At 45.0% G+C, this 20560-nt stretch overlaps 1 protein-coding gene across 1 annotated transcript in view; it reads right to left on the minus strand.

Annotated features, from left to right (window-relative positions):
• MAATS1 (MYCBP associated and testis expressed 1) overlaps positions 1 to 20560 on the minus strand; it is a 171385-nt gene that overhangs the window by 130068 nt on the left and 20757 nt on the right. The window contains exon 5 of the mRNA XM_030203997.1: positions 9247 to 9303. Within this exon, the coding sequence (XP_030059857.1) occupies positions 9247 to 9303 (57 nt within the window). The remainder of the gene's footprint in view (positions 1 to 9246; positions 9304 to 20560) is intronic.

Consider the following 20560-nt stretch of genomic DNA (forward strand, 5'->3'; position numbering starts at 1 on the left):
TATGCACAATCGTGTGGTGAATGAAATGCTGGACTACAGCAATATGAAGCTGTTGCTTAAACAGTTGAAAGTTTACTAGTTGGAATATAAGCTGAGAGTGAATTCACATGGGTCCCATTCAGTCATTGCAGTCAGCATTTTATTTTCTTAATCGTTAGCTGTAGCAGCAAAGGCAGTCAATATCAAAACTTATCTGGATAGTGGAAATAGTCACTCAGCTATCCAGATAACTTAGGACAGTCTTCTATCTGTCCTAAATTTTCTGGATTTAGTAGACTAAATATTGGCACTATATGGATAAGTTCTAATATTGAGTGCCATCACTGCTACAACCTGGCACTATCCAAATAATAGCAGAGGCTTTCTGTAAGGATATTTAGAGGCACTATCCAGATACAGTTTCTGAATACCCTAGTCAGTAACACTTATCCAGACAGCAGGTGCTGTTATCTTGATAAATACTTTTAAATATTAACCCCACAATGTTGTGAGAAATGAGATGGTGAGAGTTAAATTCAATGCACTGAACTGGCACCGTGGCACTGGCAATAAGCAAGGCTGCATGACTATAGATGCGATAGGTTGCAGGACTGAGAGTGGGAATAAAAAAAAAAAAAAAGAGTGAAAGAATAAAAAGTATTGGAAACTAAGCTCTGTGTTGTTATTACAACAATGTAGGCTCCAGATGTGAATTTTTTTCACTAGTCACTTTGCATTGCCAAACAGATGTCTAAGGCCTAATTCCTCAAACTCTTTCCCACAGACACAGAGTAGGAGGAAAGTCTCAGAGGTCAACATTAAAAACATTTCTACCGTTAACATTGGGAGTCAGTCAAACAGATATTCATGATTGAAATTTCCCTCTGATGACTGGCATAATATGGACTAGTTGTAACATACACAAAATGTATCTGGATAAAAAGAGGTGGTGCTAGGGACATTCTTCAATACAGTTTCACTTTGTCTGCTAAGAATCAACATTAAGTGTTAACTGAACAAGTTAGCCAGATGGCAGAGTGGATAAATGGCTGTCCTGAGGTTACCTTTACAACTTTATTCAGTCATCTTTATATGGAAAATTCAGTTCACATGAATACAGGCTAAATATCCAGGGAAAGTTAACCGGATAAAATTGTCGATTTAGAGTAAATTTTATAACATAAGAACTAACATTTACATGACAATTATACACATAAATATTTAGAATAATGGCGTGCATGGGTGTGTGTGTGCGCGTGTGTGCAAATATGCATGTAACTGCCAGTGGAGGAGTAGCCTAATGGTTAGTGCAGTGGGCTGAGAACCTAGAGAACTGGGCTTGATTCCCACTGAAACTCCTTGTGACTCTGGGCAAGTCACTTAACCCTCCATTGCCCCAGGTACAAAAAAATAGATTGTGAGCCCACTAGGGACAGAGAAAATACTTAAATATAATATATGTAAACCACTTTGATTGTAGCACAGAAAGCCAATATATAAAATCCATGACCTTAAAATTTCACACTTTTCATAGCACATACTTGCAGGGTGTGGGGGGTGTACACATGGGAGCAGCTTGGACAGGACTCACACATGCATTATCTTATAGAATCTGTGGCATTTAATCATTAAGACTTACACTATCTCTCTGGCTGGCATAAGTGATCACTTCTAACTTTTAAATGCATATTTAAGCAGTTATGCTAGTATTCTATAAAATGAAGATACATGCCTATAGCAGGTATTCTCCGAGTACAGCAGGCTCAATATTCTTACGTTTGGGTCAGCGTCCGCGATGGCCCAGGAGACCGGAAATCCAAAAATTGAAAGAATCCTCTAGAACGTGGCGTCGCGCAGCCCAATCGCACCGCGCATGCGCGAACCTCTTCCCACCCACGACGCGAGCGTGCCCAAGTCAGTTGAGTAAAAGCAAAGTAAGAACTGTAACAACTCCAACGGGGAGGAGGGAGGGTTGTAAGAATATTGAGCCTGCTGTACTCGGAGAATACCTGCTACAGGTATGCATCTTCCATCTTCTCCGAGGACAAGCAGGCTCCATATTCTTACGTGTGGGGTATCCCTAGCCCCCAGGCTCACTCAAAACAATGAACAATGGTCAATTGGGCGTTGCAACGGCAAGGACATAACCTAAATTGACCTGAAACCAAAATGAACTACGTGAGAGTGCAGCCTGGAACAAAAAAGAAATGGGCCTAGGAGGGTGGAGTTGGATTCTAAACCCCAAACAGATTCTGCAACACCGACTGCCCAAACCGACTGTTGCGTCAGGTATCCTGCTGAAGGCAGTAGTGAGATGTGAATGTGTGGACTGATGACCACGTTGCAGCCTTGCAAATCTCTTCAATAGAAGCTGACTTCAAATGAGCCACTGACGCAGCCATGGCTCTGACATTATGAGCCGTGACATGGCACTCCAGAGTCAGCCGAGCTTGGGCATAAGTGAAGGATATGTAATTTGCTAGCCGGTTAGAGATTGTGCGTTTTACGATGGCGACTCCCCTCCTGTTCGGATCGATAGAAACAAACAACTGGGCGGACTGTCTATAGGGCTTTGTCCGCTCCACGTAAAAGGCCAATGCTCTCTTGCAGTCCAAGGTGTGCAACTTGTCCTCACCAGAGCAGGTTTGTGGACAGGGAAAAAATGTTGGCAGGACAATTGACTGGTTCAGATGAAACTCTAATACCACCTTAGGCAGAAACCTAGAGTGAGTGCGGAGGACTACTCTATTGTGATGAAATTTGATATAAGGAGCATGGACCACTAGGGCTTGGAGCTCACTGACTCTACAAACTGAAGTAACAGCCACAAAGAAAATGACCTTCCAGGTCAAGTACTTCAGATGGCAGGAATTCAGTGGCTCAAAAGGAGCTTTCATCAGCTGGATGAGAACAACGTTCAGATCCCATGACACTGGATGAGGTTTGACTGGGGGCTTTGACAAAAGCAAACCTCTCATAAAGCGAACTACTAAAGGCTGTCCAGAGATAGGTTGGCCCTCTACACGTTGATGATAAGCACTGATTGCACTAAGGTGAGCCCTTACAGAGTTGGTCTTGAGACCAGACTCTGATAAGTGTAGAAGGTATTCAAGCAGGGTCCGTGTAGGTCAAGAAAAAGGAGGAATGTGAACGATTACAGGAGGACCTTGCGAGACTGGGAGAATGGGCGTGCAAGTGGCAGATGAAGTTCAATGTTGACAAGTGCAAAGTGATGCATGTGGGTAAGAGGAACCCGAATTATAGCTACGTCTTGCAAGGTTCCGCGTTAGGAGTTACGGATCAAGAAAGGGATCTGGGTGTCGTCGTCGATGATACGCTGAAACCTTCTGCTCAGTGTGCTGCTGCGGCTAGGAAAGCGAATAGAATGTTGGGTGTTATTAGGAAGGGTATGGAGTCCAGGTGTGCGGATGTTATAATGCCGTTGTATCGCTCCATGGTGCGACCGCACCTGGAGTATTGTGTTCAGTACTGGTCTCCGTATCTCAAAAAAGATATAGTAGAATTGGAAAAGGTACAGCGAAGGGCGACGAAAATGATAGTGGGGATGGGACAACTTTCCTATGAAGAGAGGCTGAGAAGGCTAGGGCTTTTCAGCTTGGAGAAGAGACGGCTGAGGGGAGATATGATAGAAGTGTATAAAATAATGAGTGGAATGGATCGGGTGGATGTGAAGCGACTGTTCACGCTATCCAAAAATACTAGGACTAGAGGGCATGAGTTGAAGCTACAGTGTGGTAAATTTAAAACGAATCGGAGAAAATTTTTCTTCACCCAACGTGTAATTAGACTCTGGAATTCATTGCCGGAGAACGTGGTACGGGCGGTTAGCTTGACGGAGTTTAAAAAGGGGTTAGATAGATTCCTAAAGGACAAGTCCATAGACCGCTATTAAATGGACTGGAAAAATTCCTCATTTTTAGGTATAACTTGTCTGGAATGTTTTTACGTTTGGGGAGCGTGCCAGGTGCCCTTGACCTGGATTGGCCACTGTCGGTGACAGGATGCTGGGCTAGATGGACCTTTGGTCTTTCCCAGTATGGCACTACTTATGTACTTATGTACTTATGATCTAGGTCCTTGCTGTCACACCAGACGGCAAACCTCCTCCATTTAAAAGAATAACACATTTTTGTGGAATCTTTCCTGGAAGCAAGCAAAACTCGGTAGACACCCTCCGAGAGACCCAAAGAGGCTACTTCAAAGCTCTCAACATCCAGGCTGTGAGAGCCAGAGACCGGAGGTTGGGATGCAGAAGCGCCCCTTCGCTCTGAGTGATGAGAGTCGGAAAACACTCCAATCTCCACGGTTCTTTGGAGGATAACTCCAGAAGAAGAGGGAACCAGATCTGACGGGGCCAAAAGGATGCAATCAGAATCATGGTTCCGCGGTCTTGCTTGAGTTTTAGCAAAGTCTTCCCTACTAGAGGTATGGGAGGATACGCAAACAGAAGGCCTGTCCCCCAATGGAGGAGAAAAGCATCTGACGCTAGTCTGTCATGGGTCCAAAGTCTGGAACAGAACTGAGGGACCTTGTGATTGGTTTGAGTGCCAAAAAGATCCACCGAGGGGGTGCCCCACGCTCGGAAGATCTTGCGGACAACGTCCATGTTCAGGGACCGCTCGTGAGGTTGCATAATCCTGCTCAACCTGTTGGCCAGACTGTTGTTTACGCCTGCCAGGTATGTGGCTTGGAGAAACATGCCGTGGTGGTGAGCCCAAAGCCACATTCTGACAGCTTCCTGACACAGAGTGCGAGATCCGGTGCCCCCCTGCTCGTTGGTGTAGTACATTGCAACCTGATTTGTCTTTCTGAATTAAAACAATTTGATTGGACAACTGATCCCTGAAAGCCTTTAGAGCGTTCCAGATCGCTCGTAATTCCAGGAAGTTGATCTGGAGAAGTTTTTCCTGGGAGGACCAAGGTCCTTGAGTGTGAAGCCCATCTACATGAGCTCCCCACCCCAGGAGGGATGCATCCGTCATCAGCACTTTTTGTGGCTGAGGAATTTGAAACGGACATCCCAGGGTCAAATTGGAGCGAATGGTCCACCACTGAAGGGAACTGCAAACATTGGTGGACAGATGGATTACATCCTCTAGATCCCCTGTGGCTTGGCACCACTGAGAAGCTAGGGTCCATTGAGCTGATCTCATATGTAGGCATGCCACTGGAATCACATGAACCGTGGAGGCCATGTGCCCTAAGAGTCTCAACATGTGTCTGGCTGATATCTGTTGAGACGCTCGAGCTGAGGACACTAGGGCCAAAAGATTGTCTGCCCTTGCCTGGGGGAGATAAGCTCGAGACATCCTTGTGTCCAACAGAGCTCCAATGAATTCCAACTTCTGAACCGGGACAAGGTGGGACTTGGGATAATTGATTACAAACCCTATTAGCTCCAGCAGTCAAAGGGCAGTACACAATACTGAAAGTGCTGTGTTCCCAGGCGGAATCAAAGATACTTCCTGTGAGCTGGAAGTATCGGGATGTGTGTATAGGCGTCCTTTAAGTCCAGAGAGCATAGCCAATCATTTTCCTGAATCATGGGAAGAAGGGTGCCCAGGGAAACCATCCTGAACTTTTCTCGGACTAGGAATTTGTTCAGGGCCCTTAGGTCTAGGATAGGACACATCCCCCCTGTTTTCTTTTGCACAAGGAAGTACCTGGAATAGAATCCCAGCCCTTCTTCCCCTGGTGGCACGGGTTCGACCGCACTGGCCTTTAGAAGAGTGGAGAGTTCTTCTGCAAGTACCTGCTTGTGCTGGGAGCTGAAGGACTGAGCTCCCAGTGGGCAATTTGGAGGCTTGGATTCCAGATTGAGTGTGAATCCTAGCCGGACAATTTGAAGAACCCACCTGTCGGAGGTTATAAGAGGCCACCTTTGGTGAAAAAATATCAACTCCCCCCGACAGGCAACTCGTCCGGCACGGACACCTTTACTGCGGCTATGCTGCTCTGGAGCCAGTCAAAAGCCTGTCCTTTGCTTTCGCTGGGGAGCTGGAGGGGCCTTAGACGCACGTTGCTGACGAGAGCAACCATGCTGGGAGCGAGCCTGAACAGGCTGTCGAGAGGCAGGAGTGTACCTATGCCTATTGTAGGAATAGGGAGCACTCCTCCTCCCTCCAAAAAACCTCCTGGTAGAGGAGGCGGTAGCAGAAGACGCCCGGCGGGAGAGAGAATCCATGGCATCATGATGATTTTTGATCGTATCGACCATGTCTTCTACTTTATCTCCAAAGAGATTATCCCCCCGGCAAGGAACATCTGCCATTCGCTGCTGGGTCTTCTGATCCAGGTCAGAGACACGCAGCCATGAGAGTCTGTGCATCACTATACCTTGGGCAGCTACTCTGGATGCTACATCAAAAGTGTCGTAAGACCCCCTGTCCAGGAATTTGTGACACGCCTTCTGCTGCCTGACCACCTGGTGAAAAGGTTCAGCAAGTGCTTCATCTAAACTGGACAGTTGCCTCACCGAGTTCCGCAAGTGAATGCTCATGTAGAGCTGGTAAGTTTGGATTTTGGCGGCGAGCATAGCGGCCTGATACCTACACCATCCAAACGAATCCAAGGTCCTAGACTCTCTGCCTTGGGGCGCTGAGGCATAGTCTTTAGTACTCTTGGCTCTTCTGAGAGCAGAGTCCACCACCATGGAAACGTGAGGAAGTTGGGCCTTCACCATTATAGGCTCTCCATGGACTCTGTACTGGGACTCGGACTTCTTGGGGAGCACTGGATTAGATAGAGGGCAAGACCAATTCCGCATAAGCACTTCCTTGAGTGTGTTATGCAGGGGACACATTGCAACCTCAGCAGGTGGAGAAGGATAATCCAGGACCTCGAGCATCTCAGCCCTGGGCTCATCCACAACCTCCATAGGAAATGGAATGTCCTTAGACATTTCCCGCACAAAGGATGAGAAGGAAAGACAGTGGAGACAGCCTTGCCTCAATCGGTGGAGTAGGATCAGAGGGAAGCCCACAAGACTCTTCCTCCGAAAAGTACCTGGGGTCTTCCTCCTCTTCCCACGAGTGCTCATCTTCGGTATCGGACAGAAGCTCTTTAAGAGCAGCCCGAACCTGAGCCTGCCTCGACGTCGACCCGTGCCTTGACTCCGGCGAAGCTTCCTCCACCAACGTCGAGGGTGAATCGACCCGGGTAGCAGCCGACGCTGGTACCGCTTGGATAGGGAGCTCCTCGTAGGTGATGGCCCAGATGCTGCCTCCACAGTCAGTACAGAAGGCGCAAACACCCCCGATGCCGATGCAGAATGGCGAAGCAAGTCTTCCAGGAGTCCTGGGAGAAGGCCTCTGATGCGCTCGTCAAGAGCTTCCGTCGGAAAAGGCGGTGGAGCCGATGCAGGAGTCGGTGCCAGGCTGCCAGATGACCACCGCGTCAGTACCTCTTGTATGGAGGGTGAGCGGTCCTCCCGGCGCCGATGCTTCTTGGGTGCCGACTCCCTTGGCTCCCCGGAGCTCCCGGTACCGTGCATGGAAGGAGATTGATGACGGTGCTTCTTGGCCTTCGCCTGACACCCATCATCGAGACTCCTCGGTACTGAAGAGGACGTGGAATCCACACGTCTCCTCGGGGCTTGGTCTGACGCAGGTTGGGTCTGACGCAGGTCGGTCCCAGGGGGCCTGCATAGTAGGCCTCGAGATAGGTGGAGACCCACTCGATGCCTCACTACTCCAAGCTCAGTGCAGTCCGTGGGCAGCCATTACCTGGATTCTCGGTGTCGCTGCTTCGACATTAACGCCGATGCCGGCGACCTCGGTACCGAAGTTGATGCTGACGTCGAAGGACCAGACCGATCAGGAAAAGGTTTCTTGCGCTGAGCCTCCCGAGCCACTTGGGTCCGCTTCTTTATCAATTTGCACAATTTACTGTTAGCTGGAAGGTGATCGGGCCCAAGGCACTGAAGACATGACTAGTGGGGGTTGGTACCCGAGATGGTCCGGTTGCAGCGAGAGCAAGGCTTGAAGCCACTGGGAGTCTTCAATGATATGGGCGGGAAAAGAGTACCGGCTAAATCAAATGGCTCGATGGTGCCAAATAAAGGCACACAATAATAAAAAAGAAGGGGAGAAAAAACCCGGCCGAGTGGCCTAAAGGCAGCCGCAACAAAAATAAAGGAAACTTGAAAGGTGACAGAAAAACTAAGAATAAACTGGGAAAAAGGTTATTTTTTTTTTTAATCGAAGAGGATAAGGAAGGAAAAAAACGTGAAAATGGCGTAAAAGTGAGTCTCCTGGACCAAAAACCGACATACAGGAAAATCCGTGACTGCCAAGGTGTGGACAAGAAAAAAACTGACTTGGGCAGGAAGCAGTTTGCGCATACGCGGTGCGATTGAGCCGCACGACACCGCGTTCTAGAGGATTCTTTCAATTTTTGGATTTCCGGTCTCCTGGGCCGTCGCGGACGATGACCCACACTTAAGAATATGGAGCCTGCTTGTCCTCAGAGAAAGAAAAGTAGGCACTAGTTCCTTTACAGAACAGGCTCCTATCAAATGTCCAGTTATAGAGCTGCCTGCTATATGTTTCCACTCAGTGGCTTTTTGTATATTGACCTCTTTATGAATCAGTTCCGTAATTTTTATTTTGCAATGATAATATCTAAATAAAGGAAGGCCAGTAATAGGTATAATGGGGACCAAGACAGAAATTTATGGCAAGTTATGCCATAAATTTCTGCAAGCTTTGCCTCACTTTGTTACAAGGATCATTTAATGCTACAGCTTTAAAAAGAGACACACATATTTTCTTTATAATTGGATAGAATTAAAAATCAACACATGGTGAGAAGACTCCTGACGCAGGCCTGCACGGCCGAAACACAGCTGTGTCGAGTCCCTTTCTCCCTGCTATCCTTTAATTAATAAAGCGTGTTAATTTTTTTATAAACAAGTGTCGTCTTTTTCATTTTTTAATTCTTTTATGTATTTGTATTTTTAAATACAAATTTGATCTTTTTTTAAATTCTGGATTATCTTTGTTTTTGTTAGTCATCTTCGCTGTTTTGCTTTTTTGGTGTTTTTTTGCGAAGACTGGTTTCTTCTGTTTTTTGTACCTCTGTAGCCTGGGTCACATGCCAGACTGAAGTAAAGAGAGCTTACAAAGAAAATATTTTGAATTTCAACAAAGAACATTTGCTCCTTTGTCTTACTTATATTTGTCCTCTCTTATGCACCAACTAAAAAGATTTATTTAAAAAAAAATCCTGCACTTAACTGCTACTTACCTGGATATATCAAGAAGAACATATGGTGGAATCTGTTGTACAAAAGGGATTAAGGGCCTGGGGGAAAAAAGGAAAACAAAAGTTAAATGCTTATAACACAGACAATTAATAAAACAATTTTGATGTATAAAATAAACAGGCCAATTTTCAGCCAAAGCTGAGTGCTGAGCCTAGGATTTTTGGTTGCAAGGTGAAATTTGGTCTTACCTGCTAATTTCCTTTCCCTGAATTCTGCTAGACCAGTCCAGACCAGTGTGTTATGCTTCCTAACCAGCAGATGGAGGCAGAGAACATTGACTTTCAGTGACATTATAGCCACCCTATAAGGATTGGTGTAGATCTGAAAACTCCAACATGCTAATGCCAAAGCAGCAGATAACCTCTCCAAATTAGATATGGAAAACCATAAACAAATATTTGAGAATATTAAATAACATGCAACTGAACAATCACAACCAGGAATGGGCTTGAAGGACTGCTGTATTTTCAAGGAATTGAGCAACAGACTATGCGCAAATCCCTCCTGCAGAAATGCACCAGGCAGAAATGTCCTCATTAGCAGAAAAAGCAAAACAATATAAAGGAGTAAAGGAAATGTCCTCATTGGCAAGACCACAGCCTCCAAACTAAACCAAGCCTCAAAAGCTCTCCAAATCCTCACATTTTAAATGGAAGTGGAGCTCTGGATGCCTTCAAGAGTGCGAACACCACCACTATTGTGTAACCCTTGCATGTTAGCCAGTACCTTTCAAGGGGTGAGCTGTAAGCCAGAAAGGCTCCAGATCTTCCATAAGCATAAACTCACACACCCAACATGGCCACATTTTGGCAGATGCCTTTCATCAGGGGTATAATTTCTAAAAATAAAATACAATGAAATAAACAAACTTATTACATACATAACAATTACTTAATAACTCAAGGATAAAAAGCCATATTGGTGAGCAAAAATGAAAAATGTGAATCACATATAAAACATGCCTTTTACATGAGCTTTGTAATACAGGTGATAAATACATTCCAATGTACATTTAAAAACATAGGGGCTCTTTTACAAAGCGTCAGTAAGCCCAATGCAGGCTTACTGCATGCTATCCTGGAACTCCGGTCGCCCAAAGCGTCCACCAGCGGTAGTTCCCGCTCGAGCGCACATCATTTCTGGTGCTCTGGAAAAAATATTTTTTATAGTGCAGCGCTAACCCGGCAGTAATCAGGCATCACCGCATCGCACCCGGTTACCGTGGAAGCTCTTATCAACACCTCAATGGGTGGCAGTATGTGCTCCCCACCGCATGGCCACATGGTAAGAGTTATCTTACTGCATGGCTATTTTATTTAGGGGCTTTTTACCCGTTGTGGTAAAAAGGGTCCTGGCATGTGGGAAAAACGGCCCCTGCCACTACAGCAGGGTCCTTTTTCCCGCTGCTTAGTAAAAGGACCCCTAAATGCACTATAAGACCCTGTTGAAATACAACAGGGTTAAATGAAATGCTATATTAAACAATGTGCTCTTGATTCAATGATTTTATTGATAAATAAATCTAAGACTAAAGTGGAACAGACAAGATAAGACTTAGACCACCAACTAAATGAATTGAACAGGTGTGATTTTTGTTTTGACATTCTTTTAAATGATTATGACAACAATTTGGAGCGTTTTAAAAAGAATTAAAAACAGTCAAATACAAGGTCAAAAGAGATGAGGCAGGCTCATAGGAATAAAATGGGCCCTGCTGCAGATAACTCGAGCTAAGTTTTAGTAAAAGACCCCCTAAGTATCATTTAAATCTAATAGACAATTTAGATGTCATTTGGTCACATCATCATGAAAACATCAATCATACTACAAAAAGAGCCAGGAGTAACTCAGAAGAAGTTTTTGATCCCCTTTTGGATTTTGTTACGCCTCAAGAGAGAAACAAAAGTTTTTTAATGGAAGACCTTTTGAAAGGGGGGCAGCAAAGTGAAAGAGAGAGCGCCACCTTTCAAATAAGAGGAAGAGGGTGAGGGAGAGGGCAGGGGAGAGGCAATTACAGAAAACTAATTTCTTTAGATGAGGGAGTTATACATTTATCCTCAATTGCTTTGACTGGCAGACAGACACATCTTTTACAAAAAGAACTTTCATTTGTCCCTACTACTACTTATCATTTCTATAGCGCCACCAAACATACGCAGCACTTTACAGTTGAACATGAAGAGACAGTCCCTGCTCAAGAGAGCTTACATAGTAACACAGTAGATGATGACAGAGAAAGACCTGTATGGTCCATCCAGTCTGCCCAACAAGATAAACTCATATGTGCTACTTTATGTGTATACCTGACCTTGATTTGTATCTGCCATTTTCAGGGCACAGACTGTAGAAGTCTGCCCAGCACTAGCCCCGCCCCCACCACCGGCTCTGCCACCCAATCTCCTCTAAGCTTCTGAGGATCCATTCCTTCTGAACAGGATTCCTTTATGTTTATCCCACGCATTTTTGAATTCCGTTACCGTTTTCATCTCCACCACCTACCGCGGGAGGGCATTCCAAGTATCCACCACTCTCTCCGTGAAAAAATACGTCCTGACATTTTTCTTGAGTCTGCCCCCCTTCGATCTCAATTCATGTCCTCTAGTTCTACCACCTTCCCATCTCTGGAAAAGGTTCGTTTGCGGATTAATACCTTTCAAATATTTGAACGTCTATATTACATCAGCTGTTTTAAACGTGTGTGGCCAGATGAAGAGATCTGATTATCTACCTTCATGTGTCTCAGCGAGTCAAGACCTAATTTTGGACTCCTTAATTTCTATTCTTTTTGCTTTCTTCTCTCTGCCTACTTTGTTTACTTATTTGTTTACATATTGTATTTGTATTCCGCTGGTCTGGCACTCGCCTTTCCAGTCTAATGTAAGCCACTTTGAGTCCGCATCCTGTGGGAAAAGGTGGAGTAAAAATGCACTAAATAAATAAATATCACCCCTGTTTCTCCTTTCCTCCAGGGTATACATGTTCAGGTCAGCAAGTCTCTCCTCATACGTCTTGTAACGCAAACCCCATACCATTTTTGTAGCTTTTCTTTGCACCGCTTCAATTCTTTTTACATCCTTAGCAAGATACAGCCTCCAAAACTGAACACAATACTCCAGGTGGGGCCTCGCCAACGATTTATACAGGGGCATCAACACCTCCTTTCTTCTGCTGGTCAAACCTTTCTCTATACAGCCTAGCAACCTTCTGGCTACGGCCACCGCCTTGTCACACTGTTTCATCGCCTTCAGATCCTCAGATACTATCACCCCAAGATCCCTCTCCCCGTCTGTACATATCAGACTCTCACCACCTAACACATACGTCTCCCGTGGATTTCTACTCCTTAAGTGCATTACTTTGCATTTCTTCACATTGAATTTTAATTGCCAAACCTTAGACCATTCTTCTAGCTTCTGCAGATCCTTTTTCATGTTTTCCACTCCCTCATGGGTGTCCACTCTGTTACAAATCTTAATATCATCCGCAAAAAGGCAAACTTTACCTTCTAACCCTTCGGCAATGTCACTCACAAATATATTGAACAGAATCGGCCCCAGCACTGATCCCTGAGCCACTCTACTACTCACCTTTCCCTCATCCGAGTGAATTCCATTGACCACCACCCTCTGGCGTCTGTCCGTCAACCAATTCCTAATTCAGTTCACCACGTCGGGTCCTATCTTCAGCCTGTCAAGTTTATTCAAGAGCCTCCTGTGGGGAACCGTGTCAAAATCTTTGCTGAAATCTAAGTAGATTACATCTATAGCACGTCCATGATTCAATTCTCCCGTCACCCAGTCAAAGAATTCAATGAGATTCGTTTGCCACGATAATTCCCAGTGAGTCAGCCAAGTGCTGTATCAAAAAAAGTTCTCTAGGTATGCCCAAAAAATGATACAGTCTGATCAAATAATTTTCAGTTGATTTAACTTTCAAATTCCACTAGAATATAACTTTCCTTTAGTAAATAAATCTAAATATTCCCAATAATTATAGCAGTTTCATCAATGTAAAATGCAAATTTATAACCAGCTGGGAGACTAAGTTTGCAGCTTTGCCTAGGACTGACTGGAAGAACCTTTTCACAAAGTTAGAATGCTACAGGACCAGAAGCAGTTAGAAAAGCCTATCCTCTATCAGAGCTAGGCAGGAAAGGAAAGAGGGTATTATTTTTATTTTTGTCTTTTTGGGAGGGGGGCAGGGTTAGAAGACAGAGAAATCAACACAATACAGATTCACAGGACAAATTAATTAAGCAATAAGCATTAAATTAAAGAGAATATCAGGTAGCTAAACCTATAACCAAAAAAAGTTGAGAAATTAGAATAAAATAATCAGAAATCACTTAGCAGTATTTTGGTTCAGGTCCAGCATATGGAATGCTACAGCCGAAATGATCCTGGTCTGTGTGTCTCCCTATTCAGAGCCCAACCCGCCTCCTGCTGTGCAGTGATTACCTCACAGTGAGTCAGTCAAGTGCTGTATCAAAAAAGGTACTCTAGGTATGCCCAGAAAATGATACGCCTGGACTAATTACAATCTAATTAGGACAGACAGACAGACGGGACAAATAAGGGATAATGGACTATTAAAGAGGGGAAGAGAAGATAAGGGTTTTGGACAGGTGAAAAGGGTAGGAGTTAAAAGCAGCATCAAAAAGGTGGGCTTTTAGCTTGGATTTGAAGGCGGCCAGAGATGGAGCATGACGCACCGGCTCAAGAAGTCTATTCCAGGCATATGGTGCAGCAAGATAAAAGGAACGGAGTCTGGAGTTAGCGGTGGAGGAGTTAAGCAGTTAAGAGAGATTTACCAGTTCCCGGGGAGGACTGTAGGGAGAGATGAGAGTGGAGAGGTACTGAGGGGCTGTAGAGTGAATGCATTTATAAGTGAATAGGAGGAGTTTGAACTGTATGCAGAAACGGATAGGGAGCCATTGAAGCGATTTGAGGAGAGGGCTAATATGAGCATAGCGGGTTTGGCGGAATATTAGTCTTGCAGCAGAGTTTTGAACTGATTGAAGAGGAGAGAGATGGCTAAGTGGGAGGCCTGTGAGAAGCAAGTTGCAGTAGTCCAGGCGAGAGGTGATAAGAGTGTGGATGAGGGTTCTGGTAGCGTGTTCAGAAAGGAAGGGGCGAATTTTGGTGATATTATAGAGAAAGAAACAACAGGTTTTAGCAGTCTGCTGAATATGAGCAGAGAAGGAGAGAGAGGAGTCGAAGATGACCCCAAGGTTACGAGCAGATGAGACAGGAAGGATAAGCGTGCTATCCACAGAAATAGAGAATAGGGGAAGGGGAGAGGTTGGTTTAGGTGGAAAGATAAGAAGCTCAGTCTTGGTCATGTTTAGTTTCAGGTGGCGGTGAGACATCCAGGTAGGAATGTCAGACAGGCCTGGATTCCTGCCGAGATTTCTGGTGCGGAGAGGTAGAGCTGGGAGTTGTCAGCATAAAGATGATACTAAAAAACATGGGATGAGATCAGAGCACCAAGGGAGGAAGTATAGATGGAGAAAAGAAGAGGTCTCAGGACGGATCGCCGAGGTATACCCACTGACAGTGGGATAGAAGAAGAGGAGGATCCACCAGAGTATACACTAAAAGTACGCTGTGAGAGATAAGAAGAAAACCAGGAATGAGCAGAGCCCTGAAATCCAAGTGAGGACAACGTGCCAAGGAGTAGGTTATGATCGACAGTGTCAAAAACAGCAGATAGATCGACAAGGATGAGGATAGAGTAGAGCACTTTGGATTTGGCCATGAACAGGTCCATTAGAGACTTTAGTAAGCGGTTTCAGTTGAATGAAGGGGGCGGAAGCCAGACTGAAGTGGATCAAGAATAGCTTGAGATGAAATAAAGTCGAGGCAACAACGGTGAACAGCACATTCAAGTAACTTGGATAGGAAAGGGAGGAGGGAGATGGGGTGATAGGTGAAGGGACAGGTAGGGTCCAATGAAGGTTTTTTTTAGGAGTGGTGTGACTATGGCATGTTTGAAGGCATCAGGAACAGTCGCAGTGGAGAGTGAAAGATTGAGGATATGACAGATGAACGGGAGGACAGTGGGAGAGATAGTGTTGAGCAGATGAGTGGGAATAGGGTCAGTGGAGCAGGTAGTTAGTTTTGAGGAGGAAAGAAGCTGTGTAGTTTCCTCTTCAGTGATTTCAGAAAAGGAAGAAAAGGAGGCAGGGGTTGAAGGATTGAGAGAGTGGTCTGGGGGAAGGAGGGGTGGAGGTGATCTGGATGCGATTTCAAGTTTAATCTTATGAACTTTGTCATGAAAGTACTCAGCCAGAGTCTGGGGAGAAAGTGAAGGGGGAGTTGAAGGAGAAGGCACTTTGAGGAGAGAGTTCAGTGTGGCAGAGAGACGTCGAGGGTTTGAGCCAAGAGAATTTGTCAACTGGATGTAATAGTCCTGTTTGGCAAGTAGAAGAGCAGACTGGAAGGAGGTCAGCAAGAATTTTAAATGTATGAAGTCAGCATGGGCACGAGATTTTAGTCAGGGGCGTTCAGCAGAGCGAGAACAGAAGCGTAGGTAGCAGATTGTAGAGGTCAGCCAGAGCTGGGGTTTGGTACGTTTTACAGAACGGGGAATGGGAGGAGCAAGAGTATCCAGAGCAGATGAGAGAATAGTATTATAGGAAGAGACAGCCTCATTGACGGACTTGGATGATATAGCGGTACAGAAGAGATTTGAGACACTGGAGTACAGAGCAGAAGGGTCAATGGCCTGAAGATTCCTGAATGTGTTGGTTAGGATTGGGCGGGGCTGGGGAGGAGGGTGTTTAAGTGTGAAGGTTATCAGGTGACGGTCAGAGAGGGGAAGAGTTGAGGCATAGAAACTGGAGAGTGAACAGTTTGAGAGGAGGATAAGATCAAGACAATGGCCATTCTGGTGAGTAGGGGCAGTGGAGCACAGTTGAAGATTGAAGGAGGATGTTAAGGCGAGAAACTGAGAAGCATAGGAGTCAGTGGGATCATTAGCATGAATGTTAAAGTCCCCAAGAATGAGGGAGGGAGATGAAGGTTCAAGAAAGAAGGAAAGCCAGGCATCGAAGCCAGTCAGTGAGAAAGGAAGAAAGGGATTTATCAGGGGGTCGATAAATGACTGCTACTCGGAGAGGCAGAGGAGCGAATAGACGGATGGAGTGGACTTCGAAGGAAGAGAAGCAGTGAGACTGAGGTGGAAGAAGGGGTTGAAATCTACAAGAGGGAGAAAGTAGTAACCCGACACCAACTCCATGGCCAGCCAGGAGTGGAGTATGGGGAAAAAAGGTAACCTCCGTGGCATAGGGCCGCGACTGAGGCAGAGTCTTCAGGGTATGGCCAGGTTTTAGTTAGGGCGAGCAGATGGAGGGTACAAGAGATAAAGAGGTCGTGGATGTAGGAAAGTTTGTTACAGACAGAGCGGGCGTTCCATAGAGCACAAGAGAAAGGTAGAGAAGAAGGGGGGAGGAGAAGAACAGAAATTCGATTGGAGATATCATGGTGTGACCTGCGCAAATAGGATGAGAGCTGATGTGGGGGACCAGGATTGGGATTAATGTCCCCAGCGGAGAGCAGGAGAAGGAGCAAGAGAGTGCGGAGAAGAGTAGGAGAGGTATGATGACAGCGACGAAGGCGAGATGTACTCAGGTAAAAAAGGAGCGGGGTGAATGGAAGGAAGGAAATGTAGAATGTTGAGAGCCGAGAGGAAGGAGGGAGAAAAAAAAGAGATGGTGAAGAAAGAGATGATGAGATGATTTTGTAGCTTGTTTTAACATATTTAGATATTCATATATTAATGAGATGGAGTCAGTAATCCAGCAGCAAGAGGGGTACTACCCAGTCTTTTGCACTGAGTGTCAGAGGTATGATTATCTCCCACTTGGTGTGAAGTCATATGTGTGTGCCCGGTGCAAAGAACTCCTAGCTCTCAGAGAGAAGGTCCATTCTCTCGAGGCTAGAGTTCAAGACTTGGTAGAGATGAGGGAGATAGAACAGTACATAGATGAGACCTACAGGGATGTGGTAGAGAGGTCCCACCTCCAGCCGGGTACTCCTGTACCTAGGACCTGCCCACCAGAGGATGTACTATCCTCTCGCACCGAGGATATGTCTCCGATTACAGCCCACAGGGGAAAAGTTAGGACTGCTATTGTAGTTGGCGACTCAATCATTAGGCATGTAGATAGCTGGGTGGCTGGTGGTCGTGAGGATCACCTGGTGACTTGCCTGCCTGGTGCGAAGGTGGGTTTCTAACTCATTATAAAACATAAAGCTGTATTTCTCTATTTCTCTGTTTATTACCCTCCTCTCACCTACCAACACCCATTCTGTTAGAATATCAATGAAATGCTTTGATGTCCCCATGCATACCCCCACCCTCCCACTCTGTCAGACAGTCAAAGTAATGATTTGATGTTTCTCTCATATATACTATCTGCTACCTCATTTGCTTATTTCCGATCTGAGGAAGAAGGGCAACCTTCGAAAGCTAATCAAGAAATGTATTAAGTTATGTCCAATAAAAAAGGTATCAACTTATTTTCTTTTCCATGTTTTATTTTGTTTGATTTCTACTGATAACCTTTAAGAGTGGACTAACACGGCTACCACACCTCTCTACTTAAGATGATGTAGATGAATCAGAATATGCAAGTATGCTTCCGTCAAGTCCAGAGATGTGAGAAGCTCACCCTGATGGACCACGGTGATTGAAAACTACAAGGCTTCCATAAAAAAAGGTATCAACTTATTTTCTTTTCCATGTTTTATTTTGTTTGATTTCTACTGATAACCTTTAAGAGTGGACTAACACGGTTACCACACCTCTCTACTTAAGATGATGTAGATGAATCAGAATATGCAAGTATGCTTCCGTCAAGTCCAGAGATGTGAGAAGCTCGCCCTGATGGACCACGGTGATTGAAAACTACAAGGCTTCCATGCAGAATCTCAGCACTCAAAGGGCTGCATTCACTCCACGGAGGTTCAGGATAAGGTGAAACATGCCCCCTTTCTTGGGAATTATGAAGTAAATGGAGTACCGACTTTAGCCAGTGGTAAAGGCACTATCACCCCGAGTTGTATAAGATGTGTCAAGGTGACAATAATGGCTTGCCTCTTGGCCAGAGTGCTGCAAGGAGAGGCCATGAAGGGTAAAAGTGAATCAATTTTTCCATCTTTCAAAGAGTATAAAGATTATGGGACATTCAATGAAATTATATGGAAATACTTTTAAAACAAATAGAGGAAATATTTTTTCACTCAAAAAATAGTTAAGCTCTGGAACTCATCACCGGAGGACGTGGTAACAGCAGTTAGCATATCTGGATTAAAAAAAAAAGGTCTGGACAAATTCCTGGAGGAAAAGTCCACAGTCTGTTATTGAGATAGACATGGAGGAAACCACTGCTTGCCCTGGGATTGGTGGCATTGAATGTTGCTATTTGGGTTTCTGCCAGGTACTTGTGACCTGGATTGGCCACGGTTGGAAGCAGGATACTGGGCTAAATGGACCATTGGTCTGACCCAGTATGGCTATTCTTATGTTCTTAAGAAGGCATCGGGCAGGAATTCAGCTAATTCTAGAGTGTACTCCTGGTGTACAACCTCCAGAACTCAGTGGTCTAACTCTGAGGCAAAGATAGTGAGCTGACAACCTACCTGCAGCCCCTCAGAATGAGCCCACTGCCCATCACTGGTAAGGCTTTCCATCCCCTGCTGAGGTATCACCCCCTTGCAGGGCTTTTGAGCTCCATGAAAGAGCAGAGAACTCTTGAACTGGCCCTAAAAGAACCCAGAGGAGGAAGCCTGTATCCGCAGGTGGGAGCCTCAGGTAGGAGATGTACCATCTCCTGGAGGCACAGAAATACTGGAGTTTTCAGGTCTGCAGTAATTCTTATAGGGTGGCTGTGATGTCGCTGAAAGTCAGTGTTTTCTACCTCCATGATCCATCTGCTAGTTGGATCATAACCCACTGCTCTGGAATGGTCTAGCAGGAGGATAAGGAAAATCACTTAGATTAATGTATGCGGACAAAATTTGACCACCTAGAATTAGACACTCAGCCTGACTGAAAATAGCCATCTAAACTTTACCAACTCAACCATGATACAATCTCCTCGCTCTGGTGCCCAGAAACTTGAAATATTTTTTCCTTTCTCAAGCTTTAACATAGTAACACAGTAAATGCAGATATAGACCAGTATGGTCCATCCAGTCTGCCCAGAAAGGTGGCTATGGTTGCCCTCCCCCTCCCTTGTTGTTAGGGTTATACTTGCTGCTCCATGCAGGTTACCTCCTCCATGCTCTCTATAATTACTTTAAGAGTCAGTTATACTTTACTTGAGTGGAAATATTTTTTTTCTATCCTCTTCCAATATAGGGATCCTCTGTGTGTACACCATGACTTTTGGAAGTTTGTCACCATCTTCATCCCCACCGCCTCCTATGGAACAGCATTCGAGGCATCCATCACCCTTTCCATGAAAACATATTTCCTGATGTTGCTCTTCAGTATCCTTCCACACAGCTTCATTACATGTACTCTACTATAGTCTCTGTTTTTGGAAAAGTTTTTTTATATCTCATTTATATCTTTCAAATATTTAAGAATTTGTATCATAGCTCTCCTCTCCCCTCCAGTCCTCAGGATATACATAATCAAGTCTCTTCTCATACAGCTTATGGAAGAGACCCAATGTCATTTTGGCTGCTTTCTTCTGAACCACTTTTGAATCTTTTTATGTCTTTGGCAAGATACAGCCTCCAAAGCTGAACACAGTACTCCAAGTGAGGAGCATTATCACCTCCTTCTTTTTGAGGTTTATGCCCCCCTCTATGCAGTCAAGCATCCTTCTGGCCTTGGCCACTCCCTTATCACATTACTTCACCACTTTGAGATCCCCAGAAACTTATCAACTCAAGGTCCTTTTCCTGGTCCGTGCATATCAGCCTTTCACCTCCTATTAAATATAGCTCTTTTGGGTTTCTGCACCCCAGCAGTATCACTTTGCCTGTCTTCACATCAAAGTGTAACTGCCAAACATTCACCCACATTTCTAATTTCTGAAGATCACTTTTCATACTTTCCACTCCTCTTGAGGTGTCATCCACAAAAAGGCATACATTTCCTTCTAAACCTTCACCAATATTACTCACAAAAATATTGAACATAATCAGCCCCAGGGTGGATCTTTAAGACACTCCACTGCTCACATGTCTTTCTTCTGAGCGAATTCCATTTACCACCACCCTATGTCGCCTTTCAGTTAACCACGTTTTGATCCTGTTAACCACTTTGGATCCCATCCTC

This window comes from Microcaecilia unicolor, chromosome 5, assembly GCF_901765095.1.
Source record: "Microcaecilia unicolor chromosome 5, aMicUni1.1, whole genome shotgun sequence".
Taxonomy (NCBI): Eukaryota; Metazoa; Chordata; class Amphibia; order Gymnophiona; family Siphonopidae; genus Microcaecilia; species Microcaecilia unicolor.